The sequence below is a fragment of the Triturus cristatus genome, chromosome 2_2 (assembly GCF_964204655.1).
Source record: "Triturus cristatus chromosome 2_2, aTriCri1.1, whole genome shotgun sequence".
In the NCBI taxonomy this organism is placed as follows: Eukaryota; Metazoa; Chordata; class Amphibia; order Caudata; family Salamandridae; genus Triturus; species Triturus cristatus.
This window is the reverse complement of record NC_140582.1, coordinates 50,246,051-50,264,495: the sequence shown is the minus strand read 5'-3', so window position 1 is coordinate 50,264,495 and position 18,445 is coordinate 50,246,051. Positions and strand designations below refer to the sequence as shown.

The 18,445-nt window shown below is 42.2% G+C and overlaps 1 protein-coding gene across 2 annotated transcripts in view; it reads left to right on the top strand.

Moving 5' to 3' along the window:
- The window catches only part of LOC146861816 (CD5 antigen-like), a 417,568-nt gene that overhangs the window by 382,425 nt on the left and 16,698 nt on the right, over nucleotides 1–18,445 (top strand). For both annotated transcript variants that reach the window (XM_085640970.1, XM_085640971.1), the window contains one exon: nucleotides 12,727–13,047. In XM_085640970.1, the coding sequence (XP_085497096.1) occupies nucleotides 12,727–13,047 (321 nt within the window). The remainder of the gene's footprint in view (nucleotides 1–12,726; nucleotides 13,048–18,445) is intronic.

The window sequence follows — 18,445 nt, the reverse complement described above, 5'->3', positions numbered from 1 at the left end:
CAGTATTTTACACAATGGAGTACAGTGTGAATGCTTTTCTGCAGAGCTGAATATAGTGGCAGAGGTCTGAACATGTGTATTCCTGGGGGAATGGGGGGGTGGGGGAAAGGGTGGATGGTGGGGGTGAGGGATGTGAACTAAGATATAATATTAATGAGTCAATCTACCTCAGAGTTTGAGACTAAAGCTAGTGCTCGCAAATGTTGGTGTTAGGGACAGCAAAACACGTGCTTTATGGAGGTTTAGAGTAAGGGATTGTTTTTCATAGGAAACAAAATGCATTCCTAGTGAAAAAAGCAAAACATGATAGTGTATTGCTACCTTTAACTTAAACCTAGTCCATCTAATTTGTATACAACACTTGCGGCTGCACCCCGTGACTCTCTAAGTAATGAGCATCTTATAAAAAGTTCTACAGAAAATAGCACACAACAGAGTTGTTTGTTTTATTAAGGTGGGGAGGGCATATCTTTACCAACTACAATGATATTTGACCATTTACAGCATGTATTATGTAATTTTAAAAGTATTATATTTAGGTGTATTTGTGTTATGGAAGGCAGCCCTTAACAGCACACCACATCATTAAACTCCACTACATACCACTCCACAACACAAAATACCATTTCACATAATTAAACTCTAAAACACACAATTCCACTCCACATAATTCCACTGCACTCAATACCACATAATTAGTATCCACATAATTCCACAGCATACCATGCCACATAGTTCCAATAAACAAATCCACCCACTCCACACAGTTACACAACTAACTAATCCAATCCAACCCACATAATTTCACAACACACAACATACATACACTACTTAACACATAAGTAAATCACATTGCCATTTACAATGCCAATAGCTCCAACTCCAACAAATGTGAGACCTATTGCATTTCCACTGCTTGTTATATAGAGGCACAGCTACACAGGAAGATTGTATAACCCCATGCAGATGGCAATATTGGAACACCGGGCACAAGAACAAAGCTATGCAGAATCCTCTTGTTTGATAACAGATATCGGAATTTCATCTGGGACCATTGCCCTAGATCATCTTGCACCCTTAATTAAGCTCTCTATCTCATCACAAGAGGTCGGCCCATATTCAATCAAAGAAGGAAGCTCATCATTCAACCCCAAAAACGTCCCGCAACTGGAATTGATGGCATATAACTTCGAGATGTATTGAGACCACTCTGCATTGGGTATGGGAATGGCCACATCCTTAATTCTAGAGTCACCATATTCAGTTACTAAAGAGCAGTATTTACGCGAGTCACCAGAAAAAGTGGCTTCCCTCACCTCGATCCATTTCTGGGCCTCCTCCGTTAAGACACTTTCAATCTAGTTCTAACCTGCTTCAGTCAATTTATTAGCCTTTGCCTTAATAGTGACCACTGCTTAAATTGTTCCTTACTAGTAAGTTTATATCATGATTACCTTCTTTACCTCCGAAGAGAGAATAACAGAAGGTTTAACACTAGTGGTACTGTTTGTCTCCCACATGATCGAAACAGGGACAGCTGCTCTTCATACCAGGCAATAGGGTTCTCTAGTGAAGTAACAGAAGGGTCTAAAATCGCTATTTTAACATCAACAGCCAGGTTCATCATAATATTATTTGACCAATAATATACGCCCATTTGTTTTATTGTAGACAATAGTGCCAAATTCTAGAATTCCAGCTCACAAATGTCTAAAGACATAGGTCGAAAATCACCAAAAGAATACTATGATCACTTAGATCTGTCCTCAGTGCCTTGAATTGGGAGCAAGCACCGAACATTTGGTAAGATATCACAATATAATCAATTAACGATTGCCTCCCGGGAGGAATGAAAGGTGAGAGAGGCTGATGAGACATCTAAAAACCTACCCTTTAGAGTAATAAGGTAATTAGATCTCAGGCAGTTCAGAAAAACAGTCTGTCTGATCTAGCAATACCAGGAAAGAAGCCTCTGGAATATTTCACACCTCTGAATCACAGAGGAACAGTTCGAGATTTTAGCATTAAAATCTCTCACAATAATTATCAGTGCACATTCTTCAGAAACACTAACATTGTGTACAAAGGAAAACAGAGACTCAACTAAAGTGTTACACAACCTCCCAAGGGAGAGATATGCATTCACCTAAAGAAAGGATATATAATATCTTACTGTCACATTACGCAGAGCTAACTTTGAGCACATTCGTTGTTTTGAAGGGTGAACAAACACACTTGGATTCCAATTTATGCTACTGCTAAGTAAAATGGCTATACTTCACTGGCATGCATTTTTACTGTGCTTTTTGCTGCTCATGAATAAACAAAATAATTCTCATATTTAAAATCTGAGCACTTCCAGGTTCCCAGCAAAGCATTATGAGGCTAGATTCTAGAGTGCAGTTGATATAATAGTATCGTCCCATAAGTCTTTGAGGGGCCTTTGGTTGGGACTGTATTTTTACCCATAACTTTGCTTCACTTAGTTTTTTTCCAATTCCGCATAGTGGTACTCCGCCAACTCTGCCCATCCTTAATCACCATCATGGTGGGCTCTTGATAATTTTACACTAGTTGGGGGTGTATCTTGCAAGACTGCTGCCCCTGAAATAACAGGAGCCCCTTTTTTAAATATTGGACAAACAGAGGATTCCCAATTACAGGTACATTTGCACTTTGGGCTACATAACACTGATCCTCATGAGAATGGCTTAAAAAAGGAGACTGGGCATGTTATCAATATCCTTTGTGGCCTCCAAATTACCATTGGATTTACCAAAAGGAGTGACCCCAAGTTTACCATAATCACCCACCTGAATTCCATTTTCTGCCACCCCGCTATTTCCCACTAGTCTTGTCTGGGAGGCCTGAGAGACTTCCTTGGGAATAAGTCAAACAAAGTTAGGTTCTGCACTCCCATTAAAATTGGGGACAACACATCCAACACGTGATCAGAATTAGCAACTGATCTATACAGCAGAGCCAAGATTGATGATACAACCTTCTCCATAAATAGCAAAATGATGGACAACTTGGTAAACAATCCAGAGGCAGGCTCAGGACCAAGTCCGAGGCAATAGATGATTTTAACTTCACCTCCCTAATCCAATTCTTCTCAATAAGGGCAGCAATTTCCAGCATACAATAGTGCTCCAATGCACTAAAGCCACCATCACCGTCACACAAATCAACACTGAGCCCGTCACTGAGCCCACAGTGAGTTACTTCAAGGGTCTCCTTAGATAGCAACATTTCTGACCTAGGGGCCACATCATGGTCACCAGATAGGACCCCAGATGGGCCCACAAACATGTTAGAACCAGATTCAAATGCCAACTTAGTGCCAACAGTGCTGGCAGTCTTCATCATGAGAACAGCCTCAGCATCCATTTTTATGAGCAAATGGACTAATATGATGCAGGGCAGTACCCTGGGACAAAACCATAACTAATCTTGGATCTTCTTCATTATATATAGTTGGCATCTTCAGACCCTCTTCCCTACCCCACTGCCCTCCTTTCAAAATAAGCACAGCACGGAGGGATGAGATTTCATGAGTCACAGGTGGGACTGAGTCTTCTTTTGCTGATTTTTTTTCGTTTTTAAAGGTACAGCAGAACTAGTGGAAGTTGGTTCAGAAGTGGAGATTGTACGGCCTGAGCACAGACAAAGATCAAGTGAGCAGGAAATGAATGATGTGTGCAGGGAGCAGAGCCCCCTCTCCCAGAGCCACAAGCTGCACTGGCCTAATGCCGGCTGCCTCTGCACTACCGAGGGGCCTGAAGCATAAACCTCCCCTGCACACTACCTCTAGGAGCCTCTAAGAAAAAAATAAATTAAGTATTCCACTGTTGACTAAAAGGATTGTTTTCCTAGAGACAGGAAAGTGGCAGCAGGCAAACAAACTAGGCTGGGCGCACATAGATCTTCAACAACTTCATTGAAAATACAGCAACAAGGAAAGTCAGGTGAGAACCCCCCTTCACTGTAACATCAGGCTAAGGTATACCACAGGGGGTGTCTCAATCACATCTTCTCCATGCTGCTTTGCTGAATCCAACAAGCCACTCTCGGCTAACCAGGCTGCTAGACTGCTGGTGCCACGGACCACACACCAAGACAGGAGAAATCCAGGTGAAAAAAGAAAGTCCAGTGAAAAGGCGTAATAGGCCCCCCCTTAACTTTTACTGTCAGGCTAGGGTATGCCACGGGGAAGGTCCTATCCATACCTGCCCCACTTTGCTCACTCACCATGCCCTCCAAACCCTCAAAGCTGTTCGAGATAACTGGGCTGCTGGGGTCATGAACCACAAACCAGGGGCTGGCACCAACACTACGCCGCCTCACCCGGCCTAGCTCTCAACGGTAGAAGGTCATGGCAGACTGGTCACCATGAATCAGGCCGGACAGCACTGCTCCTGGTCGGGGCCGCAGAGAGGCAATAATGTTCTCACTTCTGCATTCTTGCTGCTGCTGCCGAAAGCGTGTGACGTCCCAAGCAGTGCATCCTCATATCAGTGACATTACAGTTCCCTATATTCTCAAAATCATAACATCCAACAATTAAAGCATAATACAATTAACATATTGCATAATAAATAATACTATTTTTAATACATAATTAAATAATTTTAAATGTATTATTACTTAAATAGCTTCCACCCCTATACCTCTACAAACTAAACAAAACACATCAAAAACATAACTTAACAAATATGATAATTTCACAATTTACATAATTATAATTTCAATAATTAATAACAATTTCATAATTATCAATACATTATTTCTTAATTAACTTCTTATCATGTATTCCTATGAGCCCTGCAACCCACACCTAAAACATTACTAAAAAAATAATTACACAATTTACATAATTAATTATCAATTAAATCATACTAATTAAAAATGACTTCATTACAATTACTTCACTTTCCATCCTGTAACCCTAAAAACACCAGAACCCGCTATGACACAAAAAATCACAATAAACAATTAAATTCAAATGCAACAAAAAATGTACAAACTATAGTAAAAAAAATAACAATTATACAAACAATGTATAACATATACAATTAAAACATATGGCAAACTACATGAGATAATTAAAAAACAATATTATTAACAGCGATATTTTTGTAAATGATATTAACAACATAGATATATTAACATTGATATTAACTAAGAAATTTTTGTAAACGATATTACCAACATAGATGTTTTTGACATCGATATTACTTACCTTGGAAAATCGACATTCTTGTCAATGATATTCCGGCATCACGATATTTGTGGATCATGATATTAAAAATGTGATATTTGTGCTTCTCGATATTTTGTATTCAATATGTAGTGTCAGGATGCCACGGAAAGACAGCACACAGAAGATGATTTCCACTGAACACTATTTATAGTCACTCAACCAGAGCCCAGAGGAGATGCCTCAGAAAGAAATTTGGTGCAAAAAGAATCCTATCTAATAATTTAACGCAGTGATTGATGGCCTAAATGAAACGATGGAGCTGCAGAATCTGTGAGACTAGGAGACTATCTGCCTCACTTCGGCATTCAAAATCGATATCAGCACCTCAGACACTTTCCTGCCGTGAAGGCTAGATCTCTGTCCGTGAACCAAAAACATACACAAGATGAACTATTCGATCAGTTCCACAGCATACATCACAATATAGATGACACATGACCAATCTATGCAAACCACTTTCATGTCATCTCATGATGCATCTGTTCACCCAAAATAGAAAGACCTTTGTAACATTAAGTCTACAACCGGTCAAAGTAAATCAGGATACCACATGTCCCACAATGCAATTTACTTCTAAAGCAAGTCCCGGACATGGCATTCAAGCCCCTATAGTTTCCCAAGCAAGTCAACAAGTGATCCCGTTGGCCACGGTTTAAAACTCCACACCAATCACAAAGTTGGTATGTGACATCATTAACAGAAGAAAAAACAGGGAACTTAAGCTGGTCATACGCACAGTAACCCAAGGACATGTGGAGGCGACTCTTGGATCAGTCACACAGCAAACCATCTATTTGAACAATTCACATTTTTGGACCCTGTCGTAAGCTTTTGGTGATGTTACAACTCTTCCATCCTCTGGCCTTGGTCCATTGAAATGGGGCCTTTAATGACACTATAACCATATGGAGGCTCCTTATGGTGCTTGAACATTAACGTTTATGCTTACTTAGAAGTTTGTTTAGAAAGTTGTGATAATCCATTGTTTATAACAATCGTCATGTCGTGTTTCATGTGATGTGGGTTAACAAAATTCCAATTTGATTTGAAAATTATTGTTTGTAGTTCCTGTGTCTATGACAGATATAATCAAAAACCCTAAAACGTTCAGATAAATAATTATGCAAATAAGAGATGATCATGGTAATTGAGTTTTGTGATTATGGATTTAAAATATTATTGTTCTGAAATAACGTTAGTACTGGCTATTGTTTCTTTTTATAATTTTCTAAAAGTGGCATTTTAAGAATTGTGATTTAAAATCCGACTTTGCCACTAAAGTGGGCTTTAAATTACAATTCATTGGACAACAAATTTAAACTGTGTGACTGCTCCCAACTGAAAGTTATCTCTTATTAAATGTAATAAGGTAACCCAATGTTATCCTATGGGACAGTGGGATTGGTAGACCTTACAGTAGTGAAAATGAATTTAAGAGTTTTTCATTCCCATGACATGTAAAAGTGCATGTCCCATTTTTAAATACACTGCACCCTGCCCTATTGGCCGATTAGGGCCTACCTTAGGATACTTATGTGTATTAAAGCAGAAGGCTTAGGCCTGGCAAAAGGTTTGTGTTGTCAGAGTGAGATGGCAGTTTAAAACTGCACACACAGGCTGCAATGGCAGGCCTGAGATATGTGTGTAAAGCTACCTAAGTGGGTGGCACAATCCGTGCTTCTGACCATTAGCTGCATTTAATTTACAGGCCCTGGGTACATGTGGTACTAGGGATGTACAAATACATATAACGTGCCAAATAGACATAAGCCAATTCCTCCATCTTGAAAGGAGAGACTACAATCACTTAACCACTGATTATCAGCGGTAAAGTGAAGAGACCTAGAAGCCAACAAAAACAAGTTCAGAAAACATGACAGTAAAGGCGGAAAGTTTAGGGATTCAGAAATGGCCACGCCCAACAGATGGCCTGGTCCACTTCCATCAAAATAGAAGTGAATCATTTAAAGGTCCCTGAATCCTTGGCTTATAACTTGCAACTATTGCCTTTTTCATTTTCCCTTATACTATTCCCACCCCAGCAGTGTCATTCCTTGACACTACCTAGTTTCTGCAGTACTATAGAAAAAATAATGCATGTTTGGAATTGGGTTCTTACCTGATGTACCACTCCGCCCCCCAGATATTTTGTCTACTCCGCTCTGGATCTCTGCCTTGAGTGAGACACCAAAAGGCAGTCTCACCACTGATAACTATTGATAAATTGAATTTTAGTGTTCTATGTCTGTGACCACCTTTAATTAAGGCGCACTGTTATATTACTGACATTAGAGACTTTGCTCTGGTTACAAGCAAATGTGTGCACACACATGCACATGTATGCAGGCTGAGAGGAGAGCTATTGTCGAACTCAGTCTGGCATGTGCACTTGCAGCCTGTCAGAGATGGGACCCCAATAAAGTGATTGTGACATCTGCAAGCCTTACAATTTAAGCGGGCATCCAAAAAGCATACAATTGAGGAGTATGTCTGTAGAGTTCCACTGTACTTTATTTTTGCTTGCAAACAGTGCAAAATAATATTTTTGATTTGCTCTATGTATAAAAAAGGATGATTGGGACTTCTCCTATGTTTTAAAGGTCCCAAATGCAAATACAATATTTACTTCACCATATTTGAAAATATTTGCGTTCCTTCATTTACCTTGGTTTGTGCAATATATATTTTTGAGCCAGTCCTTAATAACAGATTTGTGTTTTGAAATACCCTGGAAACACCCTGCTGGGCCAGGTTCTTTCCTCTGCTCGCCAGATGGCTGTTCAAAACAAAAGGGCTGTCTAGGACTCTATTCCTAGAGCCCATTTCACAGGCCTCTCCACTTTCTCTGCATGTTATGTAGCTTATATTCAGGCTCCATTTAGTTTCTCTTTTTTTAAACTTAGAATCATTTTCTAATAGTGATTTGGACATATTGTTCTGCAAGATAAGCCTATGTACAAGTTTAGTTCCATCTGCACATTTAGCTCCAGGGTCAGCAATTGAGAACAAATTTTGTTCCTTAGAGAGGAACATTTCTCCCCAGACAAAATTAGATGGCACAGAGTGATAAGGTTGCTGTGTTATTATTTAAACAGCATCCATGCTGAAGTCGTTGGGAGGTTCACGTTTTGCTGGAGTCATCATGGAACATCGTTTTGAGTTGTGACCAAGATAGAGCTTTGCTGTCCCCGGGTTAGGTCATCCCAATAGACCTAGCAGAGTGGTACTTCCGACATTCTTTCCGTAGCATAGCGATATTAGCAAAAGATAGGAGTAATGTTAGTAATCTTAGTGACATTAAGAAGAAATAATATTGTCTCATGTTTCTGATAATCGCAGTTCATATTTTATTTACAATGATTAGAGCTTTTCAATGAACGTTTTAAAATGCAATATCTTATCCTTTCTTTGTGAATGTCTGGGACATGCAAAAGTGACACATGAAATGATAGATCTGTTACCACACATTCCTTGGAAAGTTAGAGTCCTGTTCAAGATTACTGTCAACATCTATAACTCTGTCAGGTTAGAAGTTTAGATGTAGTACTGTGAGCCGAACAGACCAACTATTAATGATTATTTAGTAAGACCCAGTCCATGTATCAGGAAGTTTTGTTGTCCGACACACAGTCTAATTAGACACATAGGAACAGTGTAATAGGCCAGGAGGCCTCTGAAGCTGAGAGGTTCATGAAGGCAGTGCATTATTCCTTGAGACCTGTGGGGTACTGCTGCTGGAAGACCCCGAGCCAAAGAGCCACAATGACAGGGCATAGGAGGGCAGGTCCCTGAAGCTCTCGCTCAACAAAGAAGAGGAGTTTAAAATGAGCTCAGCAAAGGTATCAGCAACAAAGTTGAGACCCTAAATTGATAATATACTGGCTGGAGCACGTCACCAGTAGCAAAGTGCAAATAAATCTGATAAGGAAAGGCCCAAGAGGTCCCAAGATCTCTAGTTGTATTAATGGCACTTGTGCCAGGCTGCTGGGCTGCAAAACCGTGCCCCACATCTAAACGTGAATTAAGTACATCTATTGGGGGGAAGCAGTATCCCAAGAGACCAGCCCGGCAAGAGCCTCAATGATCCACACTCTTCACATAAAAGTATTCCCAAGAGGAGGGACAGGGGGACAGTATCACAGGGGACCACTAGAAGCCAGCCACATCACAGTGAATCAAAGGTTCCCCCACGAGGAAGATCAGTGCCCAGGGATACCCTCCATCTACAAGCGTGTGTTGCTTCTATCATTCATTTTTGCCCCAGGTTGAGTGAGCTAATTATTACCACAGTCCTGGCAGCCCTGTTGTGTAGTTTCCACTAATCTGGAGGACAACATAAAGTTAGAATGGTGCCAGACTGATTCCATGCACTCCCGCTGGATATGTTGTCCCTTGGTCCAGCTCACAGTGCCACCATTAAACCCTCCGTATCTAGACAGGCAGAGAACAGTTCTGGCAACTGCTGAACATGAAAACCCTTTTCCCCCACGAATCGTGGTTACAGACCTAGAACTTGTTGTTCAGCCACGCATTCTCTCTTTCGCTCAGAGAAATATACAAAGAATACTTGAAGGGATGTTTTTCAATATTTATTGAACGTATGTGATTCTTGTATAGAAAATATGGGCTGTAATAATTAATAGACAGAAGCAGACAAAGGTTATGATGAGTGTCAATACAGTGAATAAAACAAAGAGATCCACTACCTTGAGGAGACAGCTTATTTATGCATACAAATGCAGTATTATAACAATCTAGTGTACGTCTATGATGCAAACCCTAACCAACATGACTAGGGTGTGAATCTCTGGTCTGCCAAGAAATCCCCTTCTGGATGATATAACCCCTTTACCTGGTGGGAAAGAATGTTGGAGTCCATCTTGGTCACAAACTGAACACCCCTCAGGTAGGTGTCTGTCAGCTGCTAGTCGAAAACTTCAGCATGCAGGGACGCCTCAAAGTCAGCAGAAGTGTGTCCTCTCATTATGTTAGGAAACAAAAGGCTATATATAGAAAATGTCATCCTTGCCTTGGGCCGAGATTGTGATCGGGTAACCATTGTTTGTGTTCTACAGATAGCTGCGTCGCCATATGGACGTAAATAACAAACACATTTGTAACACGCATGTGAGGGCCTTGCATTAAATGCCAAGGCTGTGTGATAGTGTTCTCACAAAGTTCTTTTGTGTCAGCAAGGTCAGTGTTTCTTACAAACTTACCCAAGCATAGTAAATGCAAATGTGTGTCAAAGGTTGATGTGACAAAGGGAAGGCAACTTTAGGAAAGAACCGTGTACATGTAAATTGACACTGTTTCCTTCCAGGCCTAACTCGGGCACATGACAGCCCCAGAGCCTGTGTGAGCATCCTGTGAGGGGGAAGGTTACCCCATGATTGCTTTTCTCCTGCCTCTCTCTTCACAAATGAAAGACCCATGTTGGGAGAAGGCGAGGTGGGACGGGGGAGAAAGGACTGCAGCAGCTGGCTTCCACACCAGCAAACGAGCAAATGCCTGCTAGGCAGGAGGCAACTTGACTGTGCAGGCTTAGGAACCCATGCAGTCTTTGGAGGAAGCATGCAGGTGCCCTATAAGTGCAGTAGAAACACCCACTCCTGATAAGAAAACAGCCCACTAGTGGCACGACAGAAGGATGGAGAGAAAGAAAAATGTACCCGCCTCAAGCAGCTGATTCAAAGGGCCACATTAGGGCCTGATGTTTACAAAACAAATTGCACATTGGACTATAGTGTAGCAGGAGATCTAAAAGGGACTGGCTAGCTTGTTGATCCACCTTTTCATAAAGCAGCTATCCTTGTCGTATTAGGAACTATGGGGAATATTATAGTTTTAGGGTTTATGGCTTGTTCTTGAACAGACGGTGCAAAGTGCCTCCAGCATAGGATCACCAGGGTACATTAAGGGCCTCATTTATATTTTGGGGGATGGGTTACTCCGCCAGAATTGTGAGAGATATTCCATTCACCGACATATAAATTCAATTATATTCCATTGGATTTATATTTTGGGGGATGGGAGATCCAACACCATTCTGATAGAGTAACCTGTCCACCGACATGTAAAGCACGTCCTTAATGGACCATTGTGATCTTTTTTGCTGTACGCTGCAAGGAAAGTTGTTTATTATAGGGTGCGGTTGTGTGACCTCACAGTGTAATAAACTCACTACCTGTACTGGGTCCAGTGAGGCTCGTTTGTGAAACCTCAGCTCATAGTGAGTGTTATCATTAGGTGGAAGCACCCAGTAATGGATTAATGCTCACCTCTAACATCTGCTGTGCCCTGCACATCACAAGCTCAGAACCTGGAACTCAGCATCTCAGGTTCTGTGGTGAATAATTTTAGTACCAATAAACTAAGTAATAGTAAACAACACCTAGAATTAGAGACTATATGGGATGAAGCAATATATAAGTGCTGTAAACAAAGGAATTAATAAGGGCAACAGTAACAAACGTTGGCTGCCAAACGCATAGTCAGATCACCCAATTAAGAGTCTGGTGGACCACCAGGGTTACACTAATAGAGCGAAATGTACTCCTTCATTGTAAACCTTTCTTCGATGACCAGAGAAAGCATGAGACGTCTGAGCTATGCCATTCAACCACCCACCCTTTATAGAATGGGTGGTCAGATGGCTTTTTTGACTGTCTGTAAAATTCACAAATATCCTGGCAGTAAAGGACAATTAAAATAAAAATATAAAATAAAATGTAATACACCTACACTGTGGGAGAAAAAAAACTTCCTTGGTGTTGGGGCCATTTGTTTCTACTTATCCACAAACAAACTCCCACTCTCAATGGCTTTGTTTAAAGCGCTGTGATGGTGGTTCTTATAAACCCATAGAGTGGTCTTAGGGCTGACAGTGAGCTTTAAATTTAGTGGGTGAAGTATTGCTGGACATACCACCCTGACTGCCTTTTATCAACCTGCCAAACTCTAAACCAGGCCACCAGTGTGGGAATTATAGACTTCTGAATTCTATAGTCGAATAATATTTTACTATTCTTCTAGGAAATTCTCCAATATTCTTTAAGTTATCCATTCAAAAAGCTCCCAGGAAACTGATTTCATTTTACAAATGCACATGATTGTTTAAGACCAGTAACTCATGTTGCATCATGTGTAAACAACAGCTTATTTCTACAAATTTAAAATACTTATGTTTTTAATGGTGAGCTTCTGTTAATATACCAGAATCTCTAAATGGTGTATTTAATTCACAGGACATTTTTAGATTATATTAAATATATAAATTCAGGATTTACAGCAGGACAATGCTCAGCTTCTCAGATCTGTTTGGCCATCTGTGAGCTCAGGGGGAGAAGCAGTGAAACCTGCTGACTGCTGATATTGTATCCGTTTACTGAACTTTGAATGTCTCCTTTCTAGAAGTAGTCAATGTACTCAATATCTGTTCCCTTCTCTCCCATTGGCCCCAGGTGTTGTCGATGAGATCCGCTTGGTTAATGCTGGTGATGCCTGCAACGGAAGGGTAGAGGTCAGGCATGGGAAGCGATGGGGGACTATCTGCGATTCTCACTGGGATATGAAGGACGCTGAGGTGGTCTGTAGACATCTTGGATGTGGATCAGCATTAAGAGCACCAAATAGCAATGGAGTGTTTGGAGCAGGATGGCACCCAGTGTGGCTAAGTCAGATTCGATGCACAGGAGCAGAGGCGTCTTTCTTCGACTGTCCTCATGATGTGTGGGGGCATAATGCCTGTCACATCAGAAGTGATGCTGCTGTGGAATGTACCGGTAAGAGAAAGAAGTACAAGAGGAACAATTAAGTTATGAAAGCTAACATCATGAAAGACACAAACGTAGTATTGTTGCGATTGCTGACTGATGGGACAGCACTAATTGGGTGTGGTGAGTGTGTGATGATAACTCATCTCCAGGTTTGGTGATTCACAACCATTTGGATATCCCAGGGTGAGATGCAGGATGACTCATTGATAGTACCAACCAATCACATAAATGTGCCTCTCTTGTACACTGTAGCATCATGGTAGGGAATTACCACATAATAGAAATGCCAACACCTCTACTGGGTCATGCATGAGAGGAGGTAGCAGAGCTTTATGAATCAATCAATAATCAGGTATCTTCAATCAGACACTGTCTACTTATGTTTACATGATGACTGAGGAAGCTGTCTGTTTTTATCTACCTACGTCTATTTCTTCGTGTTTTCTAGGCCCGTATCAGAACTTTAATTACACTGGAGTAATTGGAGTCATTTCTGTACACCTGCTCACGTAATTTGGAGGATAAATCCTGCCATTAGAGCACATTTATTGAGCATGAGTGGGTGATTGCGCTCGCTACTTACATTCTGCTTCATTCAGTAAATTCCATAGCACAAAATGCTTCTTCACATTTGTGTTAATAAAATAGTGCTAAAACATGGAATAAGTGTAGTGGATGCTCACTATTCATGTTCTGTTGCATTCAGCATATTTCTTCCCTCACATCCAATATGGACACAAGCAATAGTACTAAGTCCAAAATTACTCCACTTGCGGAATTCTGCATGATCTTTCGTAATTCTGAGAAAATTCATTATGATTAGGCTACACAGCTTTATGCGAGTTATGCCCACCTATTGTTTTTGCTTCTAGAGGCCTAGGCCCAAGCTCCCATTCACTTACTCTGTACTCTGAACAACCTAAGGCCCTTGACAGACCCGACCCTCTGCACCGAGGGCTCACCTCACTGCACTCCTCCTCTCTCCCTCGCCATCTCCTCTCACTCTGCTCCCACCAACTCCTTCACACTTTCGCTTTGACTTGTGCTTTGTACTCTGCCTTTTGTGCCCTATTGTGCTTGGCATCTCTGAAATTTGTTTTCTATGCCCTTTTGTCTTTTGTGCTTTGGCTCTTGTGCTCTTTTGTGCTTTTTCTTCTTTAGTGCCCGTTTGTCTTTTGTGCCTTTTGTCTTTTGTTCCCATTTCATGGCTCAGTTCAGTCTTCTATGTTCTTTCCTAGTCTTTTTGTGCCTGATTTTTTGCCTTGGCTTGTTTTTTTCTGCCTTTTCTGCTTTTGCTCTTGTTCTCGCCCCCACTTCTCCCCTCGTTTCAACGTCTTACCCCTCCTGCCACACTTTTCCCTCCTCACCCCTCTCTTTACCTGTTCCACCACCTTCTCCCACTGTGACTTCCCACCCATCCCTAGCCCCGCTCCTGTGCTCCTCCCCCTCTTAGGGCCTAATGATTGGCAGCCATTGTACAACCCTATTGAGCAGGTGCCTAGGCCCCAGCCCCCACTTACCTTGGGCTGGTCCTATGACCAGTCTAAGGCCCCGTCAGATCCGGCAAGCAGCCGTGAGGCCCTTCTTTGCTGCACTCCTCCTCTCTTACTCTCACTCACTCCTTCACGCTTTCATTTTGACCAGTGCTTCGTATTTTGCCTTTTGGACTCTTTTGTGCTTCACGTCTGTGCTGTTTTGTCTTCTGTTGTGCCTTATTGTTTTTTGTGCTTTGGCTCTTGTGATCTTTTGAGATTTTCTGGTTTAGTGCTCATTTCTCTTTTTTCCTATTTGTCTTTTGTGCCATTTCATTGCTCAACCCAGTCTTCTGTGCCCATTTTTGTGCCTTTTCCTAGTCTTTTGTGCCTGTATTTGTGTCTGTTTTTGTTGCTTTGATTTGTTTCTCATTCTGCTTTCACTCCTCTTGTCTCTCCCACTTCACCCTTCACCTCAGGAACTACCCCACCTCCTCCCTCCCTTGCTTTTCCCACATCCATCCTCGGCCCTCTCCTTACCTGTTCTTCCCATGCCTTCTCCCACTAGGGTTTCCCACCCACCTGTAGTTTGAACCTTACCCTTCTCCCTCTCCTAGGACATACTTAATGGTGGCCACTGTGCGACCCCATTGAGCAGGTGCCTAGGCCCCAACTTCCATTTACCTTGGACTGATCCTCTTTCCAGTCAAAGGCCCTCCTTGTACCCGGCTGTCTGCCTCACTGTGTTCCTCCTTTCTCCTTCTCCATCATCTCTCATTCTCCTCTCTCCTCTAAGTCACTCATTCACACTCTTGCTTTGACCTGTGTTTTATACTCTGCTTGGTGTCTGTCCCTGTCTATCTTTTGAGCTCGTTTCTCAATTGTGTTTACCTCTTGTGCTCCTTTTTGCTTTTTCTACTAGTTTCTTCTTTGTGTCAGTTTGTCTTTTGTTCCAATTTCATTGCTCATCCCAGACTTCTGGGCCTATTTTGTGCTCTTTCCTAGCCTTTTAGTGCTCATATTTGTGCCCACATTTATTGTCTTTGGTTGTTGCTTTCTCTGCTTTTGCTCTTCTTGTCTCTCTCATTTTTATCTTCTCTTTGGGGACTCTTCCCTCCTCCCCCTTTTCTTACCTGTTCCCCTGTGTGCCTTCTGTTACTGCAGTGTTCTACCCCTCGCTAACCCCTCCCCCCAAGCCCTTCCCCCACTACCTACTTAATGGGGGCTGCTGCGTGACCCCATTGAGCCTTCACCCTAGCTCCCACGTACCTGGTCCTTCTACCAGTCTAAGGCCCTACTCAGAACCGGGAGTCTGCGGCAAAGCCCTCGGATTTACTCATAAAAGCCTCATTCACATTACCGGACACACACTCAACCCAAATCTTCACAGCCCGCAACAAGATTTCCTTCAGCAACATAACTCCACTCAAAGTACACTTCTACATCAAAGCACCCTAATCCAGCAAACCAAAACCAGTCAGAAACCTCAGTCGCAACTGGAACAACATAACAGAAACAAACTGGATCCAAACCCTCAGATCCAACCAGCCTATCCTCATAGGTGACCTGTAGAACTACCTATCCACTTTCCACAACTGGAGCTCAGACTGTGCCAACACCTTCGTTCAAATGAAGAAGATCAGGCATACAAGAATTCACATTCAAGCATGCTGATAGATGGAATACCTAAGAGACCTCAAGCATCTTTGCAAATAACTAGGAAGAAGATGGAAAACCAGAAGACAAAACCGTTAGGACTCAGAAGATACCTTGCCCAGATAAAAAGAAGCCAAGAAAGCTTACCTTGTGCTCATGCTAGAATCCTGGTCCAACTCTGGCAAAGAGCGCTGCAACATCATCAAAGTATTCATCAATCCAACAGCTGCCTCCAATACTATCATCCCCTCACAGGTTATCTGCAACGACCTTTCTGACTTTACTAATAAAATACTTGAGATCAACACCAACTTCGCACCCCAACCTACCGTGAAAAACATTAATACCGCAAGCCCCCTCCACAATAAGGAACACCCAAATTCTGGAGCCCTCTTACCACAGATGACACTGCCAGAATGATGCAGACCACCCACTCAGGGTTTACTACAGACCCTGCCCTCACCACATGTACATCTTGGGAAGCACACTGATCAGCACTAACCTTACCATCATCATCAACTCTTCCATCCTCAATGGAATCTTCCCAGAACGCTGGAAACATGCAGACGTCCTTGCCCAACCAGAAATATCCCAGCAACCACAGCCCCATCTAGCTCCTTCCTTTCCTGGCCAAAGTATTGGAGAAAGAGTTTAGCAATCAACTCTCTGCCCATCTTGAACAGCAACACCTCCTGAACTCCACCCAGTCAGGGTTCCACAGGAACCATAGCACAGAAACTGCCCTCCTGGTAGCAACACACGACAACCGGTTCATCATGAACAGAGGGGAAACCTTCACTCTCAGCCTGTTTGACCTCACAGTGACCTTTGAACCCATCTCCATTGGCAATCTCATTGCCAGAATCCAGAACTCAAGAATTCAATGGCCCGTCCTGAGTTGGGTTGCCTCCTTCCTCTCCAACAGGACTCAACGCTTCAGACTCTCCACTTTCACCACTAAATATTAGAAGCTTCTCTGCAGAGTCTCCAGGGACTCCTCCCTCAACTTATTTCTGTATAATGTGTACATGGCCCTCCTTGCCCATATTATCAGAGCCCACAGCATCAACACTGACTCCTACACCGTCGACACTCAGTTCATACTCTCCGTAACTGACACAAACAACACCACTAGGACCAATTTTATCTCCTGCATGTTCACTGTGGACAACTAGATGTGAGAGAACTTCCTTAAACTCAACACGGATAAAATGGAGATCCTGATTTTCAGAAACAAGGGCTCCCCTTAGGACTCCTCCTGATGGCCACCTGACTCAGGTTCCACCCCCACACACCGCGCCAGATACCTCAGCATCATCCTTGACGACAACCTTGCAATAAAAAAACATGTCAACTCTCTGGTCGCATCCTGCTGCCTCATGATCAGAATGCTTCACAAGATTTTCATAGGACTGCATGCATACAAGGCCCATTGTCACCTAGGCCCTCATAACCAGTAAACTCCACTACAACAACTCAAACTACGTCAGCATCTCCAAGAAGCTCACAGACAGATTCCACACCATCTAAAACACTGCCCCCAGATTTCTCATACATCCACACCTACAAAGCCTCCACAACACTTGACCAGCATACCTCAACAACCGACTTGAACTCTACCAACCTTCCAGACAGCTACGCTCCTTACCTTTTTTCCTCTTACGAGTCTCATGCAACTGCATAAGCAAGTCAGGACGTCATGCCTTCTCCTTCATTGCTGCCAAGCACTGGAACTAACGTCCTCAACACACCAGGATGGCTACTGCACTTGTCAATTCCTGCAAGAAACTGAAGACCTGGCTGTACAACTAGGAGCACCTAAATACCATCACAGGGGATAAGCTGCACCATACAAATCGACATAACATAACATAAACTCGATAAAAATACAACAGTTCAACAAAAAACACCCTTAAAAGACAAAACAACTGAACTGTACAATTCAGCAATGCATAAGTAAGGTAGGGAGAGTTGTAAGATAAATAATGAATGGAGAAATAGGCAGAATTAAAGAGCGGTAGAAAGAGGACGAGAGAAGGGTATAAGAGAGAAGGGTTGAAGATTCCGTCAACTTTGTACAATAAAAATGTGTCTGTCATGGCTGAAAAAGTTGTTGGACTAACCAGGGATGGATATCAAGCTGTAATTCTGCCATGTTTTCTATCCCAGTCATGGCCATCACCCATTGGGTAGGAGGATAGAAAATTTTGAAAATTGAACAGAGTCACTAGAGGGTGCAACTTTCTTATCTTATAGGAGTAAAGTGTTATTGTGAA